Genomic DNA, 13,940 nt, shown 5'->3' with positions numbered 1-13,940 from the left:
TTGTGGGGTGCCACAAGGGTCGGTACTCTCGCCCCTTCTGTTCAACATTTATGTAAAGCCGCTGGGTGAGATCATCCGTGGCTTCGGGGTGGAGTTCCATCAATACGCTGATGACACCCAGCTGTATATCTCCACCCCAGGCCACCCCAATGATGCCCTTGAAGTGCTGTCCCAGTGCCTGGAGGCCGTGCGGGCCTGGATGGGGAGAAACAGGCTCCAACTCAACCCCTCCAAGACCGAGTGGCTGTGGCTTCCGGCGTCCCGATATAGCCAGCTGACGCCATCGCTGACTATTGGGGGTGAATCACTCGCCCCCACGGAGAGGGCTCGCAACTTGGGCGTCCTCCTGGACGCACGGCTGTCCTTGGAAGATCATTTGACGGCCGTGGCCAGGGGGGCTTTTTATCAGGTTCGCCTGATACGCCAGTTGCGTCCCTTTCTAGATCGGGACTCCCTACGCACAGTCACTCAGGCCCTCGTCACCTCCCGCCTGGACTACTGCAACGCTCTCTACATGGGGCTCCCCCTGGGGTGCACCCGGAGGCTCCAGCTGGTCCAGAACGCGGCCGCGCGGGGGATCATGGGGGCGACGAGGCGCTCCCACGTGACACCTCTCCTGCGCGAGCTGCACTGGCTCCCGGTGGTCTTCCGGGTGCGCTTCAAGGTGTTGGTGACCACCTTTAAAGCGCTCCATGGCTTAGGGCCGGGGTACTTACGAGACCGCCTTCTGCCACCAATAGCCTCCCACCGGCCAGTACGCTCACACAGAGTGGGCCTCCTCAGGGTGCCGTCCGCCAGGCAATGTCGGCTGGCGACCCCCAGGGGGAGAGCCTTCTCTGTGGTGGCGCCTACCCTCTGGAACACCCTCCCCCCAGAATTACGCATAATAACAGACCTCCGGATTTTTCGTCGGGCCCTAAAAACCTATTTATTCCAACAAGCTGGGCTGGCTTGACCAAATTTTTAATTTTTAAATTGATTTTAAATTGGAAATGGTTTTAATTCGGCCAAAACATTTAATTATTTTAAATAGTTTTTTAGATTCACCATGTTTGTATATATGTCTTGTTTTTACCTTGGCTGTGCACCGCCCTGAGTCCTATTTTGGAGAAGGGCGGTATAAAAATTTAATTAAATAAATAAATAAATAAATAAATACTTATTTTAAGTAAAGTATCTCTATAAAGGAATGGTGGTAGTCATGGTAGAAGAAGCTGCCTTTTAACGTTCAAAATAAAGAAGAGTCAGAAACTCAGAATTGATAGACATTTTGTGGATTTCAATTCCTACCCCCCTTTCTTCCATGAAAACAGCTTTAGCCAATGTGGACAATATCCACATACTATATGTGCACTTTCAACTTTTAGAATGCAATGGGCAGGCTACGTAGAGGGCAGAGGCACAAGAAAAAGGCACTGCCAAAGCAATGGTTAGTTAAGCCTGGGCTTGGGCTAACAATGTGATGTGAGTAAAAGGTTCCACCCTAGTATGCCCAAAGATAAAGGGAAGGGAGGTAAAGTGAAAGACTCTGTTATTGAAACTTTACAATAAAAGTAGTACTGATGTAGTAGTACTGATGTACATGATATTCGTATCCTACTCTGATCTAGTCTGAAGGGTTTAAGGAGATCACTGGGTATTTTGCCTGTGCAAGTCTAAGTAATTAGAGAACGCCCTGATTGAGGAAGGCTGCCTTTAAAAGTACACATTTGGAAAGAAATTGTTGTGATAATTATATAATACTTAATCAGATTTCATTTTAAGCATAGTTTGTTGAACAAACCAAAGTTGCAGACAAAGCAGTTATACCTTGCTTAGCCTATTCCATATTCTTATCTCTTTTTTTCTGAATACTTACTATAGAAGAAATTAGCGAAGAGGGGAAACACATAAAAATGAACCATGATAGTGGATTCATACATAGTAAAATAAATCAAGATTTATAAGTCAACAGTTTACTAGCTATGGTTTACTGCTATTTTGTCACACATCACATTCAGTCAAAAACAGATGTCAGATTATAGTTTACCATTGTGTAAACACTAAAGCAATGAATCTATAAGGTAACGGTAAAAGTTTCCCTTGCATATATGTGCTAGTCCAGTGATGGCTACCTTTTTGCAGCCATGTGCCAAAAGCAGGGGGAGCACAGGAGGGTCATGTGCGCATGTGCCCACACCCATAATTCAATGCACTCCCCCTTGTGCATGTGCACATGACCCTCCCCCATGCTCTTCTTGCTTTTGGCACGCAATGTCACGGTGGGCCCGGTAGGCCTGTTTTTCGCCCTCCCCAGGCTCCAGAGGCTTTCTTGGAGCCCGGGGAGGGCAAAAACAGCCTTCCCCACCCACCCCGGAGGCCGGAAAGAGCCCATTTCCCGACTTCTGGTGGGACCGGAAGGCCTGTTTTTCGCCCTCCCCAGGCTCAAGAGCCTTTCTAGGAGCCTGGGGAGGGCAAAAAACGGCCTTCCCCACCCCCTGGAGACCCTCCAGGGGCTGGAAACGGCCTATTTCCCGACTTCTGGCAGGCCCGAAAATCAGCTGGCTGGCACGCGCATGCACGCTGGAGCTGAATTAAATCAAGGACTACCTACACAGTGCAGTTGATTATATCACATAACTTCCATAGTATACTAACCATACCCCCAAACAGATCTTATTCAATAAAACAAATCAATAGGAATTTACATTTAGTTTACAGAAGAATAACAATTCACTACTAAGAAACTGTCTCTAAAATATGCAAGTTTTTATTCTAACATGGATTTTATTCAAAGAATGGAACAGCACTGTTCTCGGTTTTGAAACCATGCTACTATAAAACATGTAAAAGTACATTTAGTTCTTTTCGTTTAGGTTACAGCTCCTTAAGCCACCAGAAAAGCAATATAAAGTAAAGGATTTGCTAAAGATTTCAGAAGTATTTATGCATTTCAGAAAGAGCACTAGTTGTAACTCATTTTATTACTGTTTTCTGGGCAGACACCCGAAGCTATATCTTACACAGTAATTTTAAAAGCATAAAAACTCCTTCAAGTTTTCCCACTATATTTATTAAACTGTGATTAGAACGGACGTTGGACTTACCTGATACGTCCATTCTCATTGTAGGGAAACGGCTGTCACTCTGGGGGTCGACAGTTCCATGCAGCATGTGACCGAGTCTACAAATTAACATAGCTCCGCCCTCTTGGCCCAGTGTTTCGGCAAGGGCGTTGGCGTAGACTGACGTATCTCCCTAGAACGAGAAAGAGTTAGTACACCTCCCACCCTGTGGACCCAGAAGGGAGGGCGTGACAGCCGTTTCCCTACAACGAGAACGGACGTATCAGGTAAGTTCAACGTCCATTCTCCGCATAGTGGGGAAATGGCTGTCACTCTGGGGACATACCAGAGCTGAATGTCCTCCAGGGCGGGAAAAAAAGCCGGACCAGCCGAAGTCAGGAACGATGTACCGCTTGCAAGACCCGACGGCCGAAAGCCGCGTCCGATGAGGCAAACGCATCCACACGGTAGTGCCGAATGAAAGGCGTGAGAGATGTCCAAGTGGCCGCACGACACACCTCTTCCAATGCGGCACGGGTGGCCCAGGCTGCTGAAGTCGCCACACTCCAAGTCGAGTGAGCCGTAATCCGAGGAGGAACCGGCAGACGGAGACGCTGGTAAGCTGTCGCAATGGTGGCTAATATCCAACGGCCCAGGGTAGGAACGATACAAACAGGGCTTCCGTTTTACGGAAGGAACTTGTCCGAGAAATATAGATGCGGAGGGCTCGCCGTACGTCCAGGGTATGCCAGGATCGTTCGAAGAGATGAGAGGGACGAGGACAAAAATTAAGGAGGACCAGTTCTTGTGCCCGATGAAAAAGGGAGTTGATCTTGGGTAGGAAGGCCGGGTCAAGGCGGAACACCACTCTGTCCTTGTGGAAAATACAAAGGTCCTGACGAATGGAGAGAGCTCCCAATTCGGAAATACGACGAGCCGAAGTAATCGCCACCAAGAATAAAACTTTGAAAGACAGAAAACGCAGAGAAACCTCTCAGAGGGGCTCAAAAGGAGAGTCAGTTAGGGCCCTAAGAACGGAGTTCAAATTCCAGGTCGGAAACCAGTGGACCACAGGAGGACGCAAATTGGTCGCCCCTCGCAGGAAGGATCTGATGAGCGGATGATGGGCGAGAGATTCCTTAGAACCACAAGTCAAAATCGTCGAAAGAGCCGCCACCTGGTGGCACAAAGTGGACGGAGCCAAACCAGCATCAAATCCCTCCAAAAGAAAGGAAAGGACCGTAACGACAGAAGCTGCCAATGGATCCACCTCCGTACGACTACACCAGGAAGAAAACGCGGCCCATGTTGCCTCATAGATGCACGTAGTCGAACTGCAGCGGGCAGCCTGCATAATGAAAATGACCCGTGGAGGGACACAGGCGTCGGTTAGAAGGCGCCGCTCAGCTGCCAAGCGGTCAACTGGAAGCTCGAAGGGTACGGATGGTGGAGTGCCCCTTGGGAGAGAGAGAGACTGGCCCGAGGAATGCGCCAGGGAGTCGCGACTGATAGGGAGCGAAGGTCCGCATACCATGGTTGTTGGGGCCAATGCGGGGCAATGAGAATCAACTCTGCTCTCTCTTCCAGGAACTTCCGAACCACCCTCACCAGAAGGGACAGAGGAGGGAACGCGTAGAGGAGGCCGGGCGGCCAGGGACTGCGGAGGGCATTCGTGGCCTCCGCCCATGGATCCGGATAACGGGAGAAGAACCGGGGAACTCGGTGGTTTGACGAGGAGGCAAATAAATCGACAACAGGCGTCCCAAACCTGCCCGTGATCTCCTGAAACAGGGACTGTGGAATGCTCCATTCTCCAGGGTCCAGGACGTGGTGACTGAGGGCATCCGCCTGAACGTTCGAGGCCCCCGAGATGTAGTCTGCCTTGAGGGATCGGAGATGACGTTCGGCCCAGAAGCCCAGGTGCAGAGACTCTACTAGAAGCAACCTGGAGCGAGTCCCCCCCTGCCTGTTGAGGTGGGTTTTTGTAGAGATGTTGTCCGTTAGGACAAGAACGTCCTTGCCCTCCACGAGATGCTGAAAACGAAGGAGGGCCAGACGGACGGCCCGCAGCTCCAAAAAATTGATGTTGTTCCGACGTTCTTGCACTGTCCAGAGGCCCTGAGCCTGATGTTGCAGAAGATGGGCCCCCCAACCCAAAAGGCTGGCATCAGTCACCAGAGACAGACGGTGAGGTTCGTGAAAGAAGCTGCCTTGAGCAATGGCGTCTGAAGTCCACCACCAAAGGGACGAGGAAACTTGAGGGGGCAACCGAAGGAGAATGAGCGAAGAACTGCGACCGGCCCGTTGATGAGGAAGCAGGAACCACTGGAACTACCTGCTGTGCAGTTGAGACCAGGGAACTATTCCAAACGTGGAGACCATTTTTCCCAACAAACGGGACAGCTTTAGAACCATGCAGGAACCCTCTACCAAACACTGAGAGGCCAGTGAAGAAAGACTAACTTGGCGTTCTGGGGAGAGGGAAACTATAGAGAAAACTGTGTCTATAGCAGCCCCCAAGTGGACAATATGGGAACTAGGGTTAAGCTGACTTTTGGCCCAATTAATCGAGAAGCCATGAGCCTGCAAGATGGATAGCACAGTAGACAAATCCCGGTGGGCAGAAGGGAGAGACGAGGACAGCACCAAAATGTCGTCTAAGTAAAATTGCAAACGTATCGAAAGGGTCCGGATATGCCCAATGAGGGCGGCCCTGACCTTTGTGAAGACCCTCGGGGCAGATGAAAGCCCGAAGGGATGGGCCCTATACTGATAATGCTGTCCCAAAAAACTAAAACGAAGATACTGATGGTGGGAGGGGGCGATGGGAATGTGGAGGTATGCCTCAGTTAAATCTATAGAGGATAGAAAATCACCTGGACGAATGCACTCCAGAATAGTAGCCAGAGAGTGCATTTTGAACCGGCGGTAAATAACATACCGGTTCAAAGCTTTTAAATCCAGGATGGGGCACCAACCTCCCGAGGACTTCTTGACAAGAAACAAACGGGAATAGAAGCCGCAGACCCACTGCCCCCGAGGGACCTTTTGGACAGCCCTAATTTCCAAAAGGTGGGAGATAGCTGAAGAAACCAAAGCCCTCTTAGCGACATCCTGAGAGACGGGGCAAGGGAGAAAAACTGAAGGGGGAGGGGAAAGGAACTCCAAATAAAGGCCCGACTTGATGGTAGATAGGACCCAGGCATCAGAAGTAGAAAACTCCCATTGATGGAAGAAGAGGGACAAGCGTCCCCCTATGGGAGCCGAACTAGCGGGACCTTCGTGGGAAACGACCCCTTCCCCCCCAGAAGGAACGTTTTGGAAAGAATCGACTTCCCTGTCTAACCTGGGCTTCCTGGGTCTGGGACCTGGCAGGAAAGGAGCGTTGGTAGCGGTGCTGGTATGGACCAGAATCGGAGCACGAAAGGACTGGGTCCGGGGAAGGGCTGAGAAACGAGAATCTGCCCATCTGGAAACCGAGGGAAGGATCTTACGATGGTCTCTAGTCTCCACAAGTAGAGGTTCCAATGGTGGCCCGAACAAGGATCCTGCAGTGTAGGACGAAGAAGCTAACTGCCACTTGCTCTGCATGTCGGCGTTCCAGTTGCGCAGCCACAGGAGACGACGTGATGTTATGTTGGAACTGAGAGCTTTAGCAGCGAATCTCATAGCATTAAGAGTGGCATCAGCTGAATACTCCAGGGCTGCTGAGATCTTGTTCAGATCCTGACGGGAACGGAAGGCGGAAGGCGGAAGGCGGTCCTGAAGCTGTTTGATCCATAACAAAGCGGCTCTGTTGAAGAAAGAGGCTGATGACGAGGCCCTGATGGCCCAGGTGGCCGCCTGGTGACCTTGAGCAGGGTTTTTTCTGCTCTGCGATCTTCAGGGCGCAATGAATCCTCCGGAGGTCCCACAGGATGAGATGAATTGCAGAGGGCCACGATCGGAGCATCCACAGAGGGAGGCTGCAATAAATCCAAAAGAGCAGGAGCAGAATTGTAAAGCCTCTTGTCAAGGCCATTGGGGCTGGGACCAGCCCCCGGTAGAGTCCACTGGCATTGAAGGACATCTAAGAAAAGTTTAGGAGCCGGGATAGTCTCTGGATCGACCGTAGGCTCCGCAAAAACAGCTGAAGCTGGATCTGAAACAACGGTATCAGCTGTCGCTGAAGAGACAGTGCCCAAATGGGTAGTCACAATGGTCTTGCACAATAAAGATCTAAAAAGCTGCGGTTTAAAAAGGCCAATAAAGGGAGTCTGGTCAGGAACCAGTCCTTCGTCATCAGATAGGGCCGAATCAGGGACCTCATCCAGCTCAGAGAGAGAAGCCTGGTCCAGAGAAGCAATGGAATCAGCCAGGTCTTGCTCGGACACGGAATCTCCTGCCTGATCTATGTTGTAAAACAGGAGGATCAGGGGCGAGGTTGCCCTGTTGCAGACATTGGGCAAGGCCCTGCTTGATGACCCTGGCTAGCATGATTTCAAAAGCCTCTGGAATGGACGGAGCAGAAATCTCGGGCGGGGCCACAGGGGCTGGATCATCCCCGGTTGTTTCTTGGGGAGCCTCAGGAGCAGGTGAAGTCTGAAAAAGAGGCTCAGAGCCAGGCAGATGACGTGGTTCAGCTGATAACCGAACCATCTGGAGAAAGCTCCCGAATGGAACTAGCAGGAGACCGAGCCCTCGAGGGAGCAAGTGGAACAGTGGGAGTGGCCTGGCCCACGTGAGACTGGGCTTTGCGAAAGGCCTTTTCAATGGCCTTGCTGCTCATCCTTAGAGGGTGCAGTCAGAGAAGAACTAGGCTTACTGCCTTTAGCCCGACTGGCCCTGGGCTGTTTAGGAGAGGGGCCCTCTAATGGATCATCCTGGGCAGGTCTCTTGCTCGCCCTGCCCGATTGAACTGAAGCTGACTGTTGTCTAGCCGCCATCTCAGAAGTAACCAATTTAGTTCAAATTAGTTCAAAATGGCCGCCGGGTCCAAGGCCGACACAATAATAAGTCGCCGCTGCTACTCTGAGTACTAGAAGGGCCAATCCACAATTAGCAATCCAGGTGGCAATGAGAAAGATCGCTAGCTCAAGGGCTATTATTGCGATCGCAGCCAACTATAATTGCAGTCAGTGGGCTGTCAATCCAAAAAGCGCCACCAGCCGAACGGCTGTTAAAGCACCAACAAGGAGCAAGTAGGAGAGCCCAACCAGAGACCGAAGCTCGATCGCAGACCAACTGGCCGAATAGCGATCCACCGAGTGCTCTCCTCGCCGGCTAACAAGCAGCTCCAAGTTTAAATTGGCAAACAAGTCGCCGCAGCACTTACCCGATGGCTGGAAGCGTCGGAGCGAAAAGCGCGCGAAAACACTGCGCTGACAATGTGAGCCGGCCAAATTCCGAAGAAAAATGCTAGCAACAATGAAAAAGTCCAAAAATACTAGAACTGGAAGAAAACAGCGCTGAAGCAGTATAGTAAGGAAACGGCTACACAGGGAGACACGACCGGCCAGCATAGACCGAGTCGAAACACTGGGCCAAGAGGGCGGAGCTATGTTAATTTGTAGACTCGGTCACATGCTGCATGGAACTGTTGACCCCCAGAGTGACAGCCGTTTCCCTACTATGCGGAGAAACAATATCAGGTAACTGCATTATAAATCCAAGATGCATTTAAAGAAGAAACATGTACAGAAAATACAAAAAAGTATTACTACAATGTAAATAAAGAGACAGATACTGCATATACAAATGTATCATATACGTAAAGTATACTATATACTGGTCTGTTGTTATTGAGATAAATCATAAAATCCATCCAAATTTGATAAAACTGTTGTACTGCTTCTGATGTCTCACTACGTAATTTAACTTTATCTGTGATTTTTTTTCTAATGTGGTAATTGAAGAGACCTTGTTAATTCAAATCTTAAATGTTATCTAGTTTTCCAATGTTGTGCAATTATTGTTTTGACTGCTAAAATTACACAGATACTGTAAGTTCTTTATTTACAAGATGAAACTTTAGGCTTAAAAATAAATGCAATAAGCCAACTTGGGAACATCAATTTTTTGTTTAGTAATGTTACTTATCCCCAAAAATTTTACACCAAAAGGGTATAGCTTTATCACATGACAAGTGGAAAAAAAATGATTTTTAAAAAGAATCTCTCCAACATTGGGAAGAATAGTGTGTGTGTGTGTGTGTGTGTGTGTGTGTGTGTGTGTGTGAAAAGATACATCATGTCTCCCAATTTTATCCAGTAAATCTGATTGTTGGATATAGTGCTATTACCAGCACTTCTAAAACTAGATTGAATAATACAGGTAATAAGACAGGGGTGTCAAACTCAAGGCCTGCAGGCTGAATCTGGCCTGCAAGCTGCTTAGATCTGGCCCATAGGGCCGGCCTGGAAATATCAAAGGAGTGGCCCGCGGTGCCTCTGCTGGCCAAAACCTGCTGCAGGTGTCAAGGTTGACCTGCTGACCTGGCCAAAGCCATCTTGGAGCTTCAGTGTTGCCACACTGGAGTGAGGGATATGGCTTCAGCCAGGTCAGCTTCAGGGTCAACAGCAGGAAGCTGTGGAGGCCGAAAACAGGCCACATGGGGGCTTTGTGAGCCCCCTCCCCCCGTTTTTGGCCAGCAGAGTATTGCAGGAGGCCATGGAGGCTGAAAACGGGCAGCACAGGGGCCCCCCGTGGCCCGTTTTGGCTGGTAGAGTGCTGCAGGAGGCAGAACCTTCTTCACTTTCTCTTTAGCAGCATCAGAAACTGTAGATTTGAAACATTTTGTCAACATCTATTTATTAGCCCAGATGAAGGAATTCTGAATGCAAACATCATTGTACTCAAAGACCCAATAAAGTATGCTCAATGCAAAAAATACCTTCTAGTACCAGAAAGGAATAACCACTAGATATATATATAAATATAGTTACCAACACATTCAATCATTGCTGCTCGGCAAAACTTTGTATTGAGGCCCAAGCTCTGAGAATTAGTGACAATACCTTAGATGCTTGAGGTGTTGAAATCACATGAACAGTGCTAGGTTTGACGCCATTTGCTTTAGGTCTTTTATAAAGGGCAAATCTGCTTTTCCTACGACCCCGGTCACCATTAGGGAGGCAGCCATTGTACCTATGAAAAAGATATGTGTTTGTTATTTCCATTTGCTGAGCATGTAGTGAAATAAAAATTTAAAGTCTTTGTAGACACATATACAGCGGCAGCAACTCTCAGCTATCTCTGATAGATAAAAGACCACCAGATTGTTCAACTAGCCAAACCTATAACACATTACCTAAGAGTTAACAAATAAAACAATTTCAGATAAATTATCTGACCATAAATTGCATACTTCAGTTTCTAATGTATCCCAAACTCCCTTTAAGCATTCAACTTTATTTTAAAATGTGTATATAGCTGCTTATATTGTGAACCATAACCCTGAGCACTTCACAAAACAATAAAAAATATCAAAACTCTCAACAATTGCAATAACAATTCCTGGCACCCTAAGACAATACTTTCTCAGGCATCAGCATTCTACCTTCTGCGCTCCAATCTCATTCCTTCCTAACACTTGTAGAAAGACCCAGCTATTGAACACCTTCCAGAAGAACAGGGGAATAGAGCTCTGCTGGATCTCCAGGAGGAAGGGTATTCTAGTGGGCAGTGAGATATGGAGAAGGCACATTGCCAAATGACATTTAAAGGAAGAGATCTGGAGTATGCCTATCATATCTAACCTGGGGGAATGGGTGGAATGGGATACCCTCAGGGAGATTGGTCCTGCAAGTCATTTAGGGCTTTAAAGGTAATAATCATTTAGGGCTTTAAAGGTAATAATCCCCCTTGAATTGCACTGGGGGAAAATGGAAGCCATATTGCTTCCATTTGAACAATGGGCTCTATCCAACAGATGATTATAGGTCTGGAGACTAAAACATACAAAGAACTGTTGTAGAAACGGAGTATGGCTAGTTTAGAGAAAAGAAGGACTAAGGGTGACATGATAGCAATATTCCAGTATTTGAGGGGCTGCCAGAAAGAAGAGGGGGTCAACTTGTTTTCCAAAACACCAGAAGGCAAGACAAGAAACAATGGATGGAAATTAACCAAGGAGAGAAGCAACCTGGAATTAAGGAGAAACTTCCTAACAGCAAGGACAATTAACGAGTGGAACAGCTTGCCTTCAGAGGATGTAGGTGCTTCATCACTGGAGGTTTTTAAGAAGAGCCTGGATAGCCACTTGTCTCACATTGTATAGGATCTCCTGCTTGAGCAGGGGGTTGGACTAGACCTCTAAGGTTTCTTCCAGCTCTATTCTGGTTGATTGACAGTTCTTGCAGTAGCAATGTAATATGAGTAAACAGAAGTGCATGCACTGCAATATTTAGAACCAGATGTCATTTCCAGATAGTCTTTAAGGACTGCCTCATATGGATATATTGTAATAATCCAATGAGGAAATGACAAAGGCATGAGTAAACATAAGCTGTAAGTTTTGTGAGAATTATGAGTTCACATACTGTAAACTTCAGCTAAAGAGTTGTATAAGAACAAAAAAGTAAAATAATCTATCACAATTGTATGTGCATGTTTCAATCGTTTGTGACAGTTATGCAATGCCTGTGGCCTACAGATATTCTGAACTCAGCACTAAGAAATGCTTCCTTCTCGGTGATGATCAATGAACGTTTATTATTATTGAAGGATTTCAGATATGGATGTCTAGACACTATGTTTTGGTGCCTTGTGTTTTGCTTGATATTTTTGGAGATCCTGGCTCAGAACTTCTATTTAATTTGCATTCTGTGTACTGAAAGATAGTCTGGCTGGCATAGACTTAAAGGTCTACTAAAAACAAAAGAGATTTGAATGCTTTATATATACTTGTGCCTTCATAAATAATTAAAATTAGGAGAGTAGACTATATTCTTCAACTGATTGGATTTTACGGAAATCCTCTGAGAAACAATTGAACTGTATACTGCATATCCTTGCCAATACATGTGGTTCTTTGAATAGCCAACATAAAGCTCTACCAAGAAAATAATCCATGATGAAATTCTATCATCTCTGTATCATCTCTGTTGTTGGTAACAAAGCATATGCAGCATAACAACCTCAAAAGTACAAAACAGTATCTCTCCTTTGTTTCTAGCATCAAATCCTTTGATAGAAATCTAAACAAGTCTCAAGTCAGGACATTTATCCTGATTCTTAGAAGGCATAGCCCAGAGTTATTAAGTGATCAAAGCAGAATGAATTAAGAAATATTTGTATTTAAATTGGATTTTCTAATTTAATTGGATTTTCAAATTTGTTACAGGTAGTCATCATTTAGTGACAATAATTGGGATTGGATTTTCCATTGCTAAGTAATGTAAAGCACAATGGCAACATGACTGGGATCCTAGCGACAATAATTCCAGCACTTCCAGTTGCTGTCATTATGCGAATCATTGCAGCCATTAAGCAAGGACATCATGTAGTCACCATCTGTGACCTCATGCTGGCTTCCCCACTGACTTTGCTTGTAGGAATCTGACAAAGGTGGTTGTAAATGGCGATGACGTGACTGCGGGATGTTGCAATATCACAATTATAAGTCATGTGACCATGGGGACATTGTGACCAACCTGAGTACAAAGATTCATCATGACAACCACTAATTCAGCACCACCATCAGTTCAAGGAATCCCTGAATGAGTGGTCATTAAGTGAAGACCTCCTGTAAAATATACAAAAGTTATATAAACTCAAAGATATTAGTAGAGCTAGGGAACACTTCAGAGTTGAAGGGGAAAAAATAAGGAACTCTTTAAACCACATGCATCTTTTTCTGGGATCATTCTACAGCAACAAAGGTAAGCCGCACAATCCATAAGGATCTTTTTAAAAATGTTACTGAAGACATTATACAAATACCATGAAAGTGCCTTTTTGCCTTTGACTCTAAAGATGTGCATAACTCTAAATATATCTTCTTCTAATTATATTTTATTCTATAACTACAACACAAATGAGAGTTAAGTTAAATAGGCTTTGTTACCAAACTCACTTTCAAAATGGTAAAACAAAGTTAATGAGCAGATATACAGAATATTGTCTGTAGAAAAGAAGCAGCATAACTATAACTATTCTTTGACAAAATAACAATCTCACCATGGCAAAAATAACCTCTCAGTAGCAACAACAATTAACTGAACTGGGGGTGGTTAACTGCCTATTGACTTTACAGATATATATCTGCTTTGTGAAGTTTATTTATTTATTTATTATTTTGTCGCATTTCTATGCCGCCCAACTCCCAAGGGTGTTCTTTTTTATTCTCTGAGCTTTGTTATTTGCTTGCAGACATTTCATTACCCAACTATGTAACATCATCAGTGCTTCTATCAACATATATCTGCTTCCTGATAATTATAATTGTTAGGTTCAGCTTGCAGCTTACTCCTAACTTGTTGGTCAGGCAATATCTGTTTCTTTAAGAAACAACTGAGCCACGTAATCAGGGTTTGCTGAACCCTGTAATTAGGCTACAGTGCATAAATAAGCAGCACAGAGAAGCGTTCCTTCTTCCTGCTTCTTCCGGATTGATACCTGATTGTATCCTGTTGCTTACTGCGTCTATTATATGGTACTGTATACCAAGAGTTACTAAAGTCTGTTTGCTTTGGTAAGGGAAGATACTTACTGGACTGATATTACTGTTTATGACCTTGGACTGTTTTACTTACACCGAGACTGTTATCTATAAAGTATTTTTCTCACACGAGCCGGACGTTTATCTCCTTCCCTGTGTGTTTCTGCTCTGCTCGTTGCACAAGCAACAAATACTTTTTACACACACCCTAACATTGGTTATGGGCCCAGAACGTTCCAGGGCTCTTTAATTTGTTT

The 13,940-nt window shown here is 46.1% G+C and overlaps 1 protein-coding gene across 2 annotated transcripts in view; it reads right to left on the bottom strand.

The window, feature by feature from the left end:
- PELI2 (pellino E3 ubiquitin protein ligase family member 2) overlaps nucleotides 1–13,940 on the bottom strand; it is a 56,166-nt gene that overhangs the window by 21,961 nt on the left and 20,265 nt on the right. For both annotated transcript variants that reach the window (XM_070942675.1, XM_070942682.1), the window contains exon 2: nucleotides 10,040–10,169. In XM_070942675.1, the coding sequence (XP_070798776.1) occupies nucleotides 10,040–10,169 (130 nt within the window). The remainder of the gene's footprint in view (nucleotides 1–10,039; nucleotides 10,170–13,940) is intronic.

Source organism: Pituophis catenifer, unplaced genomic scaffold, assembly GCF_029215685.1.
Source record: "Pituophis catenifer annectens isolate HBS135680 unplaced genomic scaffold, rPitCat1.0.hap2 SCAF_1, whole genome shotgun sequence".
NCBI lineage: Eukaryota > Metazoa > Chordata > Lepidosauria > Squamata > Colubridae > Pituophis > Pituophis catenifer.
The sequence above is the reverse complement of the archived record's forward strand: the minus strand, read 5'-3'. Positions and strand labels throughout refer to the sequence as shown.